This window comes from Geotrypetes seraphini, chromosome 15 (assembly GCF_902459505.1).
Source record: "Geotrypetes seraphini chromosome 15, aGeoSer1.1, whole genome shotgun sequence".
Taxonomy (NCBI): Eukaryota; Metazoa; Chordata; class Amphibia; order Gymnophiona; family Dermophiidae; genus Geotrypetes; species Geotrypetes seraphini.
Window position 1 is genome coordinate 40,420,406 of NC_047098.1, and position 19,013 is coordinate 40,439,418.

Genomic DNA, 19,013 nt, shown 5'->3' on the forward strand with positions numbered 1-19,013 from the left:
CTGCAGAGGATCGCTGGTCGGCTGTAGCAAACCTTGCAGGCTGCCGCGGTCCTGCTCCTCCTCTGTCATATCGGATTGCGGTAGAGGGAACATGCTGCAGAGGTCAACGACTACTTGCAAGATTTGCTACAGCTGATTGGCAATCCTGCAGCCAAATTTGGGCCGCGGGCCTAAGTTTGATACCCCTGTTCTGTTTGTGTGACATCTGCAAGTTAGTGCTATTATGGTATGGTAGAATTTCTCTGAGTGACATTTGTAGCATTTTATGTTACTTCACATAAAAGTATTGAATTTTGGATTTAGGTCAGACTTTTCTCTATAGTAGTTCAAGATGAGTTACATTCAGGTACAGTAGGTATTTTCTAGTCCCTGGTGGTTTACAATTGGTTTGTACCTGAGGCAGCAGAGGGTTAAATGACTTGTCAGAGATCTCAAGGATTTGCTGTGGGATTTGAACCCTGGCTTCCCTGGTTCTCAGCCCCACTACTTTAATCATTAGGTACATATTCTAAACATGTTTAGTAACTCAACAGTAAATTAAAGATTAGAGAAGCTGAAGTCTGATAGCCATTTGCAACCTACCAAAACACCAATAGGTAAATCATTTTATGGTTACCAGTAACCACAAAGTTTACTGAATACCAGTAGCCAATAGGAAGATGCTGGACTGGGAGCAAAGTATGAAAGTAATTACATATGTTTCTAGAATACTATTAATACTTGTACTACTTTGGTGGGCATTATTTTATTTTTTCGTTACATAATTCATGGAGTATGATACGGGGGAGGTTGGGTTACACAGTGGTACAAGCTGATACACAGTGAAGGATCCTTCTCTGCTGTATTTTTTTTTTTTTTTTTTTAATCTCTTTATTGAGCAAAATGTAAAAACAGTACACAAAATGCAGATAATCAAATCAATCAAAGACAGAGTATAAAAGCCACAGTACAGGGACAATCAAAAAGAACAGAGGAATCAGCAAAATAGGAAAAACATGTCCCAGGCTAAGGAAATCCATCTGCTCATACATACTTTTTCCCAAAAAAGCCCACCAAACCCCCCCCCCCCACCCCAGAGTGGAGAGCAGCAAAAGAACAGGCAAGAAAAACACAAGGAAGAGAAGACAAATAGCAACTACAAAATGTACAGAACCGAAGAGCGAGGGAGCACACAACCAGCCCACCAGAGAGGAAAACAAGGAAAAGAAGCCAAAAGTAGAAAAGAAACAGAAGGAGAAAATAGACATAGAAGAAAAGGAAAAGAGGAGAAACAAAAACAAAAAGGGAAAGAAGCAATTGAGTAAGTAAAGAAGGAAGAGAAGAGGCTGTCTCCCCCACCTCATGAGTTAAGCAGAAGACTGCGGGACCGATGAGGTAAGGCCATCCAATACACCTCCCAGATCTCCTGGAAGCGGTCCCAGCTACGTGGCAGCCGGCCCGACACTGCTCTACGTTCCAAGAGGGCCATCTCAAACAAGAACCGTTGCCATTGTGCCACGTAGGGAATAGCAGGTGCCCGCCAACACACCAAAATCGCCCTCTTAGCCATTAAGAAGGCCTTCTGCACTAACAGACAGTGACTCACCGGCAGAGCTCCCAAGCCTTCAGTCGCATAAAAAAGAGAAGGTAGTGGAGAGCATGCCGGTAGAGACGGCAAAAAAGAACGCAAGAAAGTCTTTACTCGGGACCAAAACAATTGAATTCAGGGGCAAGCCCAAAACATATGCCCCAACGTTGCTCCCACACCATTACATTTGGGACAAGCATCCCGCTCAGCAAACCCTGCACAATGTGCTCGCAATGGGGAAATGAATGCGCGATGTAGAAACTTATACTCCTGTTCTCTGTGGATCACTCCAAGAAACTGTCGCTACACAGGCAAAGCTAGAGGAAAGTAGCTCCGGCGCAAAGTCCAGTTGCAAATCACGACTCCACACCTGCGCCAGATGACACACCGGACCATCCGGGCAGAGAGAAAGAAGAGCAGAAGTGTAGTAACTCAACCGAGGAGCCACGGGATCCCACAATGCCAAGCATAAGCCCAAGCGGCCCAAAATATCCGCTTGGATCGCCGACGCAGGAAGACTAGAAATATAGTGGTGAACCTGGGAGTATCCCAACATATCAACAGAATCAAGATGATACAAAGACATGAGTTCCAGTGGAGTAAGAGGCCGCCCCTCCTCATGTAAAAGATCCCCCACCCGTTTGATACCCCGGGCAAGCCAGACCCGAAAGGTACGAGTCTCCCGCCCCGGCAGAAAATCCAAATTCCTCACCAGGGGAAGAAAAGGAGTCACACTAAAATTAACGGAGAGCTTCCTACACAATAGTTTCCAGCCCCACCTCATATAAGCCCAGATAATGTGCGTCCTAAGATCCCAAGGCAGGCGCGCTGAGGGGGCATGAAGAACATACAACCCCGCCACAGAACCCAACAAATCCCGCTCCAAAGGGTAATTCAGAGTTAATCGATCAGCCAACAATTTGGCTAGAATTTTCAAGTCTACATTAATGAGAGAAATAGGGTGATACGATTCAACTAAAGTGTGATCCTTGCCAGGTTTAGGTAGTACCGTAATGAGAGCCTGATTGGCCCCAGCTGGAAAAGAGCCCTGTGCTATAGCCTGACAGAAATAGCGACACAGCGGGTCGGCAACATAGCCACAAAGGATCCGAAAAAACTCTCCACTAAAACCATCTGGTCCCGGTGATTTACCAAGCGGAAGCCCCCGAATAACGCGTTGGACCTCCTCCCTAGAAATAGGCATGTTCAAGACCTCGGAAGCCTCAGCGGGCAAGTTGGGCAGCCCCAAGGAGTCCAGGAAGTCCGTAATCAACTGATCCTTATGCACCACCTCCGCCGTATACAACTTGTGATAGTATTGTTCAAAGAGAGCCGCAAGCTGGGGCTGAGAGGTGACGATCTGGCCAGTCACTGAACGCAAAGAAGAAATCAAAGTGTTGCCCCTCCAGCCCTTGGTCAGGTTGGCAAACAAGCGGCCAGGCCGGTTACCAAACCTATGGAACTTGTAGTGAGAAGAGAACAAAAAATGCCTGGCCCGGTCATGCAAAAGAGCTGTTTGAGCAGTATAGAAGTCATGCCTATACCGCTGAGTGGGAGAACGAAGGAACCGCCTATAACAAAGCTTAACCTTCCGCTCCAGCTCCAAGACCCTACCGGCTAAGATCTTACGCTTCCGAGAACAATATTCGATGATAGACCCCCGAAGCACCGCTTTCGCCGTGTTCCAAAAAAGCGTACCATCGGTAGCATGGCCCGCGTTAAAGGAAACAAAGTCCTGCCACTGTTGCACTAAAAAGGGAGAAAAATCAGGATCATGATAAGAGAGCCACCGGGAATCGCCATCTGCCCTTCCCACTAGAGCCCGGACCGCCCATCACCAAGTCCAACCAGATGGGTGTATGGTCAGAAACCGCCAAGACCCCAATCCCAGCCTCAGAGACACAGTGGAAGGAGGAACGAGACAGAAATATATAGTCAATCCGTGAAGAAGTGAGATGTACCCTTGAAAGGTGAGTAAAATCTCGGTCCCCAGGATGTAAGGTACGCCACACGTCCACTAGGTCAAGAGCCTGCACGAAAGCCGGTAGGTCATTATCCGACCTAGGGGAGATGCGCGAAGACCCTCCAGAGCAATCCTCACCAGGGACCATAACAGTGTTGAAGTCCCCCAATAGGACCAAGTGATCCAGAGACTCAGATTGCAAAGGCAAAATAATACCCAGCAGCCGCTTGAAAAAAGCACGCTGTGCCACATTAGGTGCATAAATAGAAGCCAAGAGAACTCTCTGCTGGTAAAACAAGCCCTGAACCAGGACAAATCTCCCCTCAGGATCAGATATAACTTTGGTCTGAGTAAACAGAACAGATTTATGGATGAGGACAGCCACCCCCGCCTTAGCTTTGGGCGAGGAGGCAGAGTAACATTGGCCAACCCAAGAACACTTCAATTTATCATGTTCGAGCGCAGAGAGTTTAGTTTCCTGCAACCCCACAATATCAGCCTTGTAACGGGCCAAGCACCGAAGAATCTTAGTCCGTTTAACAGGTGAGTTAATCCCAGAAACGTTCCAAGAGGCACAACGCAGTCCCCTCTTAGGTGTCATGTGCCCAGCAGAGGAAGATGCAATCTAGCAGACCAAACGTAAACTGCTGCTGGGGCGCCCAGCCCTCACCCCGGCAGACACTCAACACAAGCACACTCACCCACAACAAACGCTCGTCCACTCCCCACCCCACCAACCTCCCACCCAAACCCCCCTCCCAGTAGAATCCACCATCCATCAAACAAAAGTGACTGAGGGAGTCCCATGCCAGTAGCTCCCCCCCCCCCCATATCACAACACCCGACCCAGAATAAAAGAACCCTATAACAAGTAACAAGAAAGGAGCCGGAAATATAGCATAACAGCAAAACCAGAGTCCGGCAATAAAGTGCTGCCAAAACAGGAGCTATGATGTTGCAGGTAGTAGAAGGTCCATCAGCTAGGAACCAACCAGGCAACCCAGCCCGCACAGCCCCTTAACTCAAAGTCCCACAGAGGGACCAGGGAAACAGCAAACAAATAGGAAGGAAACAGAACTTAAAAGAGCAAGTCAAGCCGGACCCTCCTGTGACGGGAACCACTGGTGCAGCTGAGCTTGAGCCGCTTCGCACGTAGTAAATACATGAGGCTGACCATTGTAGAGAACACGCAGCTGGGCCGGGAACTGCAAGGTGAAACGCACATCCTTGGCCACAAGCTGCTTACACACAGGAGAGAATCCCCTTCGAAGTGACGCCACCTGGGCAGAATAATCCTGAAAAAGAAGGATTTTCTGATTCTGAAAGGTGAGAGTCTTCTTCCGATAGGATTTCATAAGCTGGTCTTTAATAGCAAAGTTAAGTAGGCATAAGATGACAATACGCGGTCGCACATCACCATCCGGTTTCTTACCCAGCCTATGGGCCCGTTCGATCCACACGGGGCCCAAGGCGGCAGTATCCAGCAACTCGGCCGATAGCCACTTCTCCAGGACCTCTGCGAGAGAGGCGTCCGGGACCACCTCAGGGATCCCCACCAAGCGCAGGTTATTCCTACGGGAGCGATTCTCCAAGTCATCGAGCTTGTCCTCACAGGCAGACATTTTGCAGCGTAACGTGGCAAGCTCCGTCTGAACAGCAGACAAGGAGTCCTCCGCGGATCTCACCCTCTGCTCTACCTCGGTCATCCGGGCATTAAATTCGTGAACCTCCGTGGATAAAGTCGCAAGGTTCTAATGCCCAGCGCGCTCACCACAGCCTCCGTTAATTTCGCCACCAACAGCGCGCTTGCAGGGTCAGGCTCCTCAGCTGAATCCGCCATTTTGTCATCAGACGCCTGAGCCTTACCGCGGGTCCCGTCTTTTTTGCCACTTTTCAAGGTCATCGCGGCTCCGGTTTTGCGGACAAACTTGTCCATACAGATCACCAACCCCTCTCCTCCTCAATCGGGTCCAGTGTCGAGGCAGAATATAGGCCAAAAGATGTTAGATTGAGAGGGAGCTACGGAGCTCGGGAAAACAGCGCTTCCCCGCTCACTGCATGGCCACGCCCCCCTCTCTGCTGTATTTAAAAGTGCCACTACAGTACCTTTATTTTTGATATAGGTGTTTCCTCCTCCCAAAGATTTTAACTTGCCCCAATTTAACCCATCCCACACTACCTGAGCCCCACACCAACGTTGTCCACAAACAGTGCCATAGCTCCACACCCAAACAGTTGAGCCACTGACCACTTACAATCTTAGGGTTGTAATTTTAACTCCCTCAAGATCTCGGGAATCAACCCATGAAAGTGCTTTTTGATGATTTGTACTTATATTGTGAAACAGATTGCTGTTAATTATTAGAGTTGAAAATTCCCTGACAAAACATAAAGTAGTATTAAAAACTAATTTTTTTCAGAAAGCATTTAATAATAATAATATAATAATAACTTTATTTTTCTATACCGCCATAGTCTTGCGACTTCTAGGCGGTTCATAATGAAGAAAAGCTGTACAGTCGGCGAATTACAATGTATAAATAGATGAGGACATTGAGCAGTCAATGATTACAAGGTGCAAATTGGTTAGAAGAAAAATATACATAGGTTACAGAATAAGAATTAACTTGTTTTCATATTACATTGAAAATGATCGAGCACAATTGTACCCAGCGAGAAGCTGGGTACAATTGTGAGGAGGACATTATAGCAGACAGAGAGTAAGGGTATTGAGGAATAAAGAATTCGGGTGAGGTGTGGAAGCTTTGATTGTGGGGAGAAAGTCTGGCTAGGACATGAATTTCTTAAACAAGGTGGTCTTTAATTATTTCCGGAAGACACTGTAGGTCAGCCTAGCGACATCAATGAGGTAGCCTAGCCAAGTTTGCTGTTTACCAGCTTGAAATTTGAATGTTCTGTCTAGGAAGGTTCGATATCTGCAGCCTGTGATTTTCGGGTATGCAAAGAGATTGCGGTTTCCGGTAGACCTAGTGGAGGAGTAGAATTCGAAGTGAGGTAGAAGGTAGTTGGGGGCCATTTCCCAGATTAGTTTGTAGCAAAAGCAGGAGAATTTGAATAGAATTCGTGCTTCAATTGGCACAAATTCTATTGGAATAGAACTTCTGGAATGATGACAGGAACTTGTTTTGAGGGTATATTTGTATATATAGATGTTTTTACTGAGTGAGTGATTACTCTTGTTGTGTGTTATACTTTTAATTTTTAATGGAGTTTCTTTTTTAAATATTTTATTTTTGTAAAGCACTGTGATCTGTAAAAAGCCTGTTGGTATATTATGCTTTAATAAACTATAAACTTTTGTGGGTTTAAAGCAATGGAATTTGACCGCCACTGAAAACTGTTTCATTATATGCCTTCTAGTTTTTATATAATTAAAAAAAAGATAAGTCCTTACATAGTTTTATATAATCCTTTATCTTCCACGATCCTCCATCATCTCCCTCATAATATCTTCTTTCACTTGCCTAACTTGACCAGGCTAGATATGCGGGTCCCAGAGCTAAATATCATCCAGGATGTGCATAACTTTTGTTTTGTTTTTCTAATTTTCCTCTCTGACCCCTTGGTCTAGATCAGTGGTCTCAAACTCAAACCCTTTGCGGGGCCACATTTTGGATTTGTAGGTACTTGGAGGGCTGCAGAAAAAAATAGTTAATGTCTTATTAAAGAAATGACAATTTTGCATGAGGTTAAACTCTTTATCTATATATATAAAATCGGAGGTATGTATGATTTCACCCATTCAGATTTCACCCATTCATGCCAATGGAAAATATGTAAAAAGCTGCCATTCTCACAGTAATTCAAAAACGGCTTAACCGATTTGAACAAAACTTGCTATGCAGATCCCTCACTACCTGGGGTGATATGTTCTGGGGGTCTCGCGGTCCACCTGCACACGTGGGCGGAGCTACAAACATAAAATCAGATTTCACCCATTCATGTCAATGGAAAAAATGTAAAAAGCTGCCATTCTCACTGTAATTCAAAAACGGCTTGACCGATTTGAACGAAACTTGGTATGCAGATCCCTCACTATCTGGGGTGATATGTTCTGGGGGTCTCGCGGCCCACCTGCACACATGGGCGGAGCTACAAACAGAAAATCAGATTTCTCCCATTCATGTCAATGGAAAAAATGTAAAAAGTTGCCATTCTCACTGTAATTCAAAAACGGCTTGACCGATTTGAACGAAACTTGGTATGCAGATCCCTCACTACCTGGGGTGATATGTTCTGGGGGTCTCGCGGCCCACCTGCACACGTGGGCGGAGCTACAAACAGAAAATCAGATTTCACCCATTCATGTCAATGGAAAATATGTAAAAAGCTGCCATTCTCACAGTAATTCAAAAACGGCTTGACCGATTTGAACGAAACTTGGTATGCAGATCCCTCACTACCTGGGGTGATATGTTCTGGGGGTCTCGCGGCCCACAACTCTATGTTGCTTGCTCAAGGGTGGGTTCACCCAAGAATTTATATGTTCTTGCTCCAGGAGGTGAAACTAAAATTGTTGTTTATAATCACGTTTTGCGTTAGTTGTATTGTATTCATTTTGTCAAATATTTCACATTATAATTTGAATATTGTACTTTTTATTAAGCTGTAAAAAAATAATTTCATTCACCACTATAAAGTATCTTTATTTGAATCCATTTACAGTGTTATTGCTATAATTAAATACCCGTGCAACGCCGGGGCATCAGCTAGTAGTTTATAAAACTTTCCTTTAACAGTTTTACCTTATGCAAAATTGTCATTTCTTTAATAAGACATTAACTATTTTTTCTGCGGCCCTCCAAGTACTCTATTTTTTCTGCAGCTCTCACATTTAAAGTTTAATATCTTTTCTTTCTCAAAACTGGCACATTTCTATTACTAAATTGAAAATAAAATCATTTTCCTACCTTTGTTTGGTAATTTCATCAGTCTCTGGTTGCACTTTAGTCTTCTGACTGTGCATCCAATATTTCTTCTCTTCTTTCAGCCTCCTGTATGCTTCCTCTCCTCCAGACCTCATTCCCTCCCCCAACTTTTTCTTTCTTTTTCTATGTCTGTCTTTCTCTGATTCCTTATCCCATTTTTTTGCTTTGTTTCTGGCTCCTTGTCCCCCCCCCCCTTCTTTCTTTTTTCCTTCTGGCTCCCTGTCCCCCTCCCTTCTTTCTTTTTTCCTTCTGGCTCCCTGCCCCCCCTTCTTTCTTTCTTCCTTCCTGCCCTCCCCCATGCCGCTGCTGCTGCTGCTGCTGCCATCGGGAACAGGCCGAGATCTCCACGGGGCCGACCAACTCTCGCCGCCCGACGTCAATTCTAACTTCGGAAAGGACGTTCCGGGCAGCCAGGCAGCGATTGGCTAGCCAGAACGTCCTCTCGACGTCAGAATTGAGGTCGGGCGGCGAGAGAAGCAGGGAGATCAAAGAGCATGATGCCGGCCTGTTCCCCGATGGCAGTGGTGAGAAGGGAAGGGAAGCAGTTGGGCACCCCTGCTCTAGACAAGCCGCACTCTAGGAAGAACAGTGGAGGGTGACCAGCTGTGCGGACCGCCCCCCCCCCCCCCTTGGTACGCCACTGGAGCAGCAGCGTGTCTGGCCGGCTCATTCCATTAAAGTCGCGGGTGGCGGCTCCTTGCGAGATCTGCGCCTGTGTCTGAAGCCTCTCTGATGTTGTGATGTCAGAGAGGCTTCCAATGCAGGAGTGAATAGCGCAAGGAGCCGCCAACCCGCGGCTTTGAACAGAATGAACCGGCCAGACCCGCTGCTGCTCCAAAAGGAAGGGAATGATCCAGTCCAGACCGCGGGCTGCAAATAAAACTTGGAGAGCCACATGTGGCCCGCGGGCCGCGTGTTTGAGACCGCTGGTCTAGATAGATCCCACTTCTTAACCCTGGTGGTCTAGTGGGTGCGATGGGGGCAGGAGCAAAAAGCCCATCCACTTCTGCCCCTTACGGCTGCATAGGAAAATAGCTGCCGGTACTACACAAGTAAATGTCTAGCTGATAAAGATGATTTTGCTCTTGTAACTTCTTAGGTGTTTCCAAGTCAGGATCCCCTGGACAGGGCGGATTTCAATGCTGTGGAGTATATCAACACGTTGTTTCCAACAGAGCAGGTAAGTGTGAAATCTCCCTGTTTACTACTGCTTTCATATCACCCAGCCCCTCTGTGTTTGTTTTTGCACCTGTGTACGTGCATTTAGATATATATATATATAGTCCCTGCCCTATTCCTACAAGCTCTGTCCTTATCTGCACAAGCATCAAATACTTTAAAATCATAAGTGTTTGAGGCTTGTGTGGTTAAGGCAGAGCTGACAGGGATGGGGAAATTGAGTTGCTATGGGGACAGGGACACATTTATCCCAATGTCATTCTCTAGTCAAAACAATACTTTTGTCTTTAGACAAGACATTTAATGCAAGTATCAATTAAAAGAGCAATATTTCTCTTTTCCACAGACAACCCAAACTGCTTAAATTCTCCTGGTTTTAGAATTTTTTCTTTCAGCGCATATATAGGCAAGGTTGGTATTGAGCAACTGGGGTTGCAATCAGGTCAACTACCTGGGCACCCCCCGTCACAGAGCGCCCCAGGCCTACCTTAAGCTGAACAACGTATAACCTGCTGATGAACTTTGGGATCTCCTCCAAAATTTTTGCCATGGTCCCCAGCATATCTGGCAGTAGCCTTGCATAGAGGTGCACATTATCTGGTTCTGTTGATATTCTTGCAAGATAAATCTGATGCTCTGGTTCATGTTCAGGTGGTAACGCTGAAGCTTAGTGCCTCGGCGCTCATCATCCACAAGAGGTCACCAGTGTTCTTAATATTGCGGTAGATCATCACATGAAGATATAGGCAGGAAATATGTGACTTAATGCATGTGAGCATAAGAAGTCAATGCTAGGAAAGATTGAGTCGTGTAGTATTGCACTGTGATTTTTGAAGGGGCAAGCTTTTAGTCTGGCCTTGTGATCCTAATGTTCGCCTGTGTTTGAGTGGTAATAAAGCTCAACAGAAGAGTTTACAAGACCGTACCGTTTATTGAACTAGTTTAACATAATTGTTGACTATCTATTTGACATTGCATTCCCTTGTTTTGTTTTGACTTGATAAAGGGAATGTAATTCTTGAAAGGTATTTTGATTGGATTTTTGGATAAAGTGGTGTGGTAGCTATATTAGCCCACTTTTAAAGGTAATACATAGAAATGAAACAAATAAAATAAAATATTATTTTATTTTATTGGACTAAATACATTTTTAAAAAAAAATTTATTTATTTATCATTTTTCCATAAACATACCAAGTATCCACTTGTACAGAAAGGTGGAGGTAATTAAAGAAACATACCATTTTCCCAATTAATATTAACCACAATCATAACAAAATAAACTAACTCCAACTCAAGTCCTCATATCATGGATCCAAGAAGTAAAACAGCGAGCATACTGAAATATCATATAAATATAAAGAAACAGGGATACAATCAACTGAGGGAAGTGACCAAATTATTGAGCACTCATGTTGTTATCCGAGCCTTTAGGTGTGCAGCCGACAAAAATGTAGTCAATTGAATAGGATCAAAGAAAACATATTTTTGCTTTTGATACTGTGTCACACATTTACATGGGTGTCGTAAGAAGAAGGAAGCTCCAAGAGCAATAACTCCCGGCTTTAAGATCAAAAATTCACGACGTCGCTTCTGGGTATCTCGTGCCAGGTCCGGAAACATTTGTATTCTACAACCCAAGAATTCCTTTAGCTTATTTTTAAAGTAAAGTCTCAGCAACCAGTTTTTTATCTGGTATCAAGGCAACTGTAAGTAGTAAAGTTGCAGGTATCGCTGTTTCCTTATCTGACTGTTCCAACATCAATGAAACATTTAAGTTCTGTTGAACCTCATGTGGTGTCTGTGGTTTTTGATGTTGTCCTTCATCCCTTAGTATGGGCAAATAGTAAACCTGAGTAAGTGGTGGAAGCAATTCTTCTGATATTCCCAGTATTTCCATCATATACCTTTTTATCATATCTCTCGGAGGTATTGTTGCCACTCTGGGAAAGTTGATTAATCTGAGATTATTATTATGAGAAAGGTTATCCAAAGCTTCCAATTTCCTTCTCATATTTATATTGTCTCTTATTAATGTTTCTGTTAATTGTTTGGTGGCCACATTTGAATCTTTGAGGTCCTGCATATCAGTTTGTAAGGTTTTAATATATGTTTCATGGGTGTTTAATTTTTGTTCAACTTGGCAAATTTGAGGTTTAATAGATTTTGCCAGATCCGCCACAAGGTCCCATATCGCTTCAAGAGTTATTTCTCAGGGTTTCTCTAATACATTAGCTTTTCCAAGCTGAAGAAGATTTAAATCAACTGACCTCTCCTCCTGTAGGTTGTTCTCCTGAAGGCTATGCTCCCTCGTGCTGTTAAATCCCTCAGCCAGCACCGGACTCTTCATACAAGAGTCCAAATCCAGTCTCCTTTGTCTGATTTCCAAAGCCTCACGGGACGGGAGCTCACCGCCTTCCGATGGCTCCTCCACCCGAGGGTAGCTAGCGCTCTGAGGAAGAGAGGGAGGTGCTCTAGTGTCTGGGCTCAACGAGATCTCCAGCCCCGGGGAGACCGCCTCCTGCTCGCCAACGAGTGCCTCCAGCGGGGAAGCTGCCGCCGCCGCCACTTCCTGCATCCGGCGGAGTAGATCATCTATACTTCTGAATCTTACAGGGTTGGGGTGCAGCGAAGCTGCAGCTGCACTTCAGCCCCTTCTTTTCGGCATTTATCAGAGTGAGTTTAATCTCAAAGGAAGAAAATGAGCCAAAGATTCAATCGAGAATCTAATCGAGAACGCTCAGCTAGCTGTCCCTGCAGCCAGCTTGGATCCAAAAAATCACTAGGCTCTGAGCTTTCCTAAATACATTTTTTAATTAGTTTTCAAAGGCAAATCAAAAATGTATTCAGTTAGTCCAATAAAAAGGTATAATCTTGTTTTCTTTGTTTTATTTCTATTTATTGCCTTTATTGGATTTTTAAAATGTTATTTACTTCAGTTTTTTCCACTGTAATGTTTATTGAAGAGCATCAACCAAATCAGAACAAATTCAAATTACTTACAATTAGACTGACTAAACATGTTTTTGAGGAGATGCCTTAAGCGAGTTTACAATATGTAAAAATTCCATTTGAGCAATTTCAATTTGTTTATTTATTTTAAAAATTTCTTTCCCACTTAACATGTAGATGGGTTACAACTGCACACACACAGTTCATTTACAGGAAAGACTACAACTACACACATTAACACATAATACTCTTTATTCTTTTATACTGAGCTCAGCAAATCATCCTTCCCAAATAGATGAGCAGTTGTTTAAAGTGCTCAACATTTTTCAAAAGCATAATTGATCAAGCTTAGCAACAAAACTCCTTTACAAACAAATGAGTTTTGGGCACTCGCCTAAATTGTTTTTTTTTTCCATAAATGTACTTGACCTGACAATAAACTCCACAATCTGGCCCCTCCTATTGAGAAAGATACTGGACTTGTTGACATATGATATACTGAATCCACCAACAATTGCATTGCTGTTTCTGATCTTAATGATCTTTTTGGCATATACAGGCAGTTCCCAGCTTAAGAATGCACAACTTACGTTGAACTCATACTTACGAACCGGGGTACTGCTTCTCCCTTCTTGTGCCAATGCGCTCCTTCTTCCTCCCTTCCTGTCTCAACGTGACCTTCCTCCTCCCTTCCGTGTCCCAACTTGACCTTCCTCCTCCCTTCTGTGTCCCAACATGCCCCTCTTTGTCATTCCACGTCCCAAATTCATGCCTCCTGCGCGCATTTACCTCCTTTGGCTGGATCCTTCCTTCCGAGCTGCAATTCTCTTTGCAAAGCCGTGAGCAGTGGCTTCTGCACGTGGTCCACTGGTCTTCGCAAAGTGGTCCACTAACTCGGAAGCCTTCCCTCTGATGTAGACGTCAGAGGGAAGGCTTCTGGGTCAGTGGACTGTGAGGGAGCAGCCAATCGTGGCTTTGCGAAGACCAGTGGACTGTGTGCAGAAGCCACCACTCGTGGCTTTGTCAAGAGAAGTATGGCTGGGAGGAAGGAGCTGGCCAGAGGAGGCACGAATTTGGGACATGGAATGGAGGGGACGACAAGGGGCACGTTGAAACATGGAAGGGGAGGAGGAGGGTCATGTTGGGACAAGAAGGGAAAAAGAGGGACTGCGTTGGCATAGGAAGGGAGAAGCAGGGTCATGTTGGGATACAGAAGGAAGGGAGGAGCACAAACTTTGGACAAAGGATGGAAGAAAGGAGCAAGGGAGCATGAACATGGGACACAGAATGGAATAAGGGAGGGAAGAATGAACTTGGGACAAATGATGGAAGAATGGAAGAAGTGAGGGAAAGAGATGTTGAGGTGGGAAGGAAATAGAAAGGGAGAATTGTTGGACATGGGTGTCTGAGTGAGAGGGAAAGAGAGATGGTGCACATGGGGAAATGAAGAAAGCAGGTGAATTGTTGGGCATAGGGAGGGAGAAAGAAATATTAGGCATGGTGGTGGGAGAGGCATAAGGTACAGATGCATGGGGAAGAGAGGGAGAAATGTTGGATGTGGTGGTAGAGAGGGACCAGAACAAAAATACTTGATATGTTTTTGGAAAATATGATAAATAAATTTAAAAAACAAAAAAACACAAAGAACCCCCCCCTCCCCAAAATAAGTGTAAACCTCCTATCTTTTCTTTCTATTTAAACTACAGTACTTTATTTTGAGGACTGTTTCTTTAATGTTTAATGGTTTTCTAAACTGGGTACTCTACAGCAGTGTTTTTCAACCGCTGTTCCTAGTGTGCCGCGAGATGTTGCCTGGTGTGCCGTACGGTCAGGGCCGCCATCAGGGCAGTACCACCAGTCTAGGGAGAGGGGCGGTCCGCCCCACGTGGACAGGAGAGAGCTGGACGGGGGACCCGCGGAGTTCAATACATCTCGAGCCGCGAGGCTCGTCTTCTGTTCCTGCCTGCCCTGAAGCTAACATATAGCCGATCGCAAGCGTTCCCCGATGTCAGCGCTGACGTCGGAGGGAGGGCTTAAGCAAAGCCTGCCCTCCGACGTCAGCGCTGACGTCGGAGAATACTTCCGTTCGGCTATTTGTGCGTGGCAGGGCAGGCAGGAAGCAGAAGACAAGCCTCGCGGCTTGAGCTTCGTTTTGCTGAGAAAGTTGCAAAGATGGGCTGGGTGGCAAACACGGAACACAAAAGGGGGGAGGGAGTGCGTTTTGGACACAAGGCATGAACTTGGGAGAGAGGAAGGGAGGGAAAGAGATGCTGAGGTGGGGGAGGGAATGGGTTTTTGGACAGAAGGCATGGACTTGGGAGAGAGGAAGGGAGGGAAAGAGATGCTGAGGTGGGGGAGGGAATGCGTTTTTGGACACAGAAGAAATGGACTTGGGAGAGAGGAAGGGAGGGAAAGAGATGCTGAGGTGGGGGAGGGAATGCGTTTTTGGACACAGAAGAAATGGACTTGGGAGAGAGGAAGGGAGGGAAAGAGATACTGAGGTGGGGGAGGGAATGCGTTTTTGGATACAGAAGAAATGGACTTGGGAGAGAGGAAGGGAGGGAAAGAGATGCTGAGGTGGGGGAGGGAATGCGTTTTTTGGACACAGAAGAAATGGACTTGGGAGAGAGGAAGGGAGGGAAAGAGATGCTGAGGTGGGGGAGGGAATGCGTTTTTGGACACAGAAGAAATGGACTTGGGAGAGAGGAAGGGAGGGAAAGAGATGCTGAGGTGGGGGAGGGAATGAGTGTTTGGACACAGAAGGCATGGACTTTGGAGAGAGGAAGGGAGGGAAAGAGATGGTTGTGTACACGGGGAATAGAAGAAAGGAGACTTTTTGGTCATAGGGAGGAAGTGAGGTACAGATAGTGGCATACCAGGGTGGGGAGGGGGGCAGTCTGCTCCACCCCGGGTTTACGTCCCAAGGGGGTGCACAGCTGGCCACCCTCCAGTGTTGTCCCTAGGCCGGCAAACTGCGGCTCTTTAGCCACTTGAGTGCCACCGCCGCCATCGGGAACAGGCCGGCGCCAAGTTCTCCCTGCTTTTCCCTGTGGGGCCGGCCAACTCTCGCCACTCGCATCAATTCTGACGTCGGAGAGGACGTTCTGGGCCAGCCAATCGCTGCCTGGCTGGCCTAGAACGTCCTCTCCGTTAGAATTGACGACGGGTGGCGAGAGTTGGTCGGCCCCGCGGGGAAGAGAAGCAGGGAGAACTCGGTGCCGGCCTGTTCCCGATGGTGGCAGTGGCAGCCTATTCCCCAGTGGCGGTGGCAGCATTATAAAATACTTTCTTTGTGTTTATTTGATTCCTATTCAAGAGAATTACTTTATATATAGTCAATATAGGCACAGAGTTAAATTTTTTAACATTTTCTAATGGTGGTGTGCCTCGTGATTTTTTTCATGAAACAAGTGTGCCTTTGCCCAAAAAAGGTTGAAAAACACTGCTCTACAGGATCCGAGTTACATACAAATTCACCTTAAGAACGGTTTTAAAAACAGAACTCGTTCTTAACCTGGGGACTGTCTGTACACTGCTAATGCTTTTTCTTGATACTCTGTTGTTGTCTGATCTTACAAAGTGTGGTGATTTTTCATCAAGACCTTATATTGGACCCTACATCTCACTGGCAACTAAAGTAGCTGCTTCAAAAGAAACAAATAAAACTACCCCTTATAATTACGATTAATTAAAAAAATAACCAATAAACCCTATCCTACTCCGTCACCATCATCCCAACACCCATCTCAAAAGCTCCTACCTTCTCCTCCCTTTTGTCCATCTCTTCCAATATTAATAAATCCCCTTTCACTCCATCTTACCAATGTATTAAGTTAATCCAGTAAAAATGTATAACTTTATAATATGTTTTTATTTCTGCACATTGAAGTGGATTATCATAGTGTCCATTACTTTATCCATGTTTTGATTGTTGTTAATAATTAGCATAAATGTTTTTGCTTGTAAATAAATTAATCATATTCTGTTGAACACCCTAAAGAATTTAACTGTTGAAATAAAGTAACTTGGCTCATTAGGACAAAGGTTTCCTAAACCTGCCCCGATCACCCACAGCTCTTTTGAGTTTTTGTGATGCACACAATCCAACCAAAATTCAGCCAGCAGCAGTCAGTGTTTTTATGTCCACTGCTGGCCCTATTCCCAGATATTCAAAGCTGGGCCATGTTTGGGCATTGGCAATGAATATTCAGTTTTAGGTTGGTCACTAAAGCTTATGCAGTTAAGTGACATATCCAACCCTTGACTGCTTAAGCTGAATCGCTTAAAGACAAGACTGCTATTTATGCATCCCAATTTAAGAAGTTATCCCAGGACAAGCAGGCAGCATATTCTTAACGCATGGGTGACGTCACCGACGGAGCCCCGGTACGGACACTTTTAACTAGAAAGTTCTAGATGGCCGCACCGCGCATGCACGAGTGCCTTCCCGCCCGACGGAGGAGAGCGTGGTCCCCAGTTTCTTCGTTTCCGCGGAGCGAAGAAGACGCATGTGCTTTCAACGGCTGTTGAAATCTCTGTTTTTGCCTTCCCGCTCGCGCTATTTTCTTCCTTTTTTTGTTCTTTTTCCTTCGGATTTCGTTTTTCGTTCTAACTTGCAAAAAAAAAAACAAACAAACTTTGTTTTTTCTTTATTTTTCGGGCCGGCCCCGGTGGGGCCTGTTGCCACCATACAGGCCTCCAGTTTTGATTTTGCGGAGGCCGTGTTTCCCTTCATGCCCCCTCAGCCGGGCTTTAAGAAGTGCCAGCGGTTTGCACGCCCGATATCTCTCACTGACCCGCATAATTGGTGCCTACAGTGCCTGGGTCCAGAGCATCGGGCTGACACCTGCACCCGCTGTGCTACTCTTAAAAAACGTACTTTGAAAAATAGACAGATCCAACAGAATATCCTTTTCGGTACCGGATCTGCCATGGAATCGGCCGCGCCGTCAACGGCATCGCAAAAGTCGGCACCGACTACTTCGACGACGCCTGATCCTTCCTCGGGGTCGCTGGCACCAGGTAAGCCGGCTAAGAAGCCTTCCACTTCCCTTGAGCGCCCTCCTGCCACACCGGCGACGCCGGTCCTCGCCGACCCCGCAAACGCTCCGTCCCGATTTCGGTGAGTGCCTCGTCATCGGCATCCTCATCGCCGGGGCATGGAGCAGCACCTATGGTACCGACAAAGAAAAAAGCGGTACCGGTGCCCCCTCTGGACGACCGCATTGCAGCCATACGCCAAAGCCAATTGCAAGAGCAACTGCAACAGCAACTCCAGCACTTATTGCCCTCAATTTTGGCCCCACTCCTTCCGGTACCAGACCGGCCTGAGCCTCGCACCATACCGCCGGTGTCGACACCATCGGTACCGTTGAACACCTCCATGCCGGTACTCGCGGCTGAACCACTTAATCCTCCAGTACAAACAACCTCTGATGCCGACCCTCCCCGACATCGAGACCGACACCAGTCCCCCCGAGACCAGGACCGGCATCGATCTTCCTCCCCCAGTACCGTCTCGATGCGCTCTGGCAAATCTCTCTCTAAGACTCGCCACACTGAGCCGTCCGCACCACCGTCCCGTCCTGCGCACACCGACGTCAGGGACCCGGACTTATGGGAAGAATCCCCACCCGGTACCGATGATGAGGCTTCCTCAACGGACGAGGAACCATCGATGGTCGATACCAGTTCCAAACCTGAACAGTCCTCATTCACAAAATTTCTCAGGGAAATGTCGGCGGCTCTGTCGATCCCTTTGGAATCCGACTCTAAGAAGTCCCAGGCTTTCCTGGAAGCCCTGGACTTCGAACAACTTCCCAAAGAATTTTTAAAGTTACCCGTCCATGACATCTTACGGGAAACTTTTTACAAAAACTGGGAAAATCCTCTCACGGTACCGGGTGCCCCTCGAAAACTGGATAGTTTATACAGGGTCCCGGGGGTCCTATCCCGGGGTTCGACAAACCTCAACTACCCCATGAATCCCTTCTAGTGGAGTCCACCTTGAAGAAAACCCAGGGCTCCAGTGTTTATGCCTCCACCCCTCCTGGCAGAGAGGGCAGAACAATGGATAAATTTGGCAAGCGCCTTTATCAGAATTCCATGCTTGCCAACAGGGCTAATAATTACACCTTCCACTTCTCCTTCTATATGAAGCATTTGGTGCAACAACTCTCCTCCTTACAAAAGTACATCCCTGAGCGTAAGATCCCGGTTTTCCAACAACAAATCTCCAGTTTGCTCCAACTCCGGAAATTTATGGTGCGATCCATTTATGACTCTTTTGAGCTGACCTCTCGAGCATCTGCCATGGCTGTTGCCATGAGGCGCTTGGCCTGGCTGAGAGTTTCTGACCTCGACATTAATCACCAAGACCGCCTGGCTAACGCACCTTGTCTTGG

General features: G+C 46.1%; 1 protein-coding gene across 2 annotated transcripts in view; it reads left to right on the forward strand.

Moving 5' to 3' along the window:
* VPS53 (VPS53 subunit of GARP complex) overlaps positions 1-19,013 on the forward strand; it is a 229,844-nt gene that overhangs the window by 34,244 nt on the left and 176,587 nt on the right. For both annotated transcript variants that reach the window (XM_033921549.1, XM_033921548.1), the window contains exon 2: positions 9,579-9,659. Coding sequence is in view for 1 of the 2 variants with exons in the window: in XM_033921548.1 (XP_033777439.1) it covers positions 9,579-9,659 (81 nt within the window). In the remaining variant the exon portion in view is untranslated. The remainder of the gene's footprint in view (positions 1-9,578; positions 9,660-19,013) is intronic.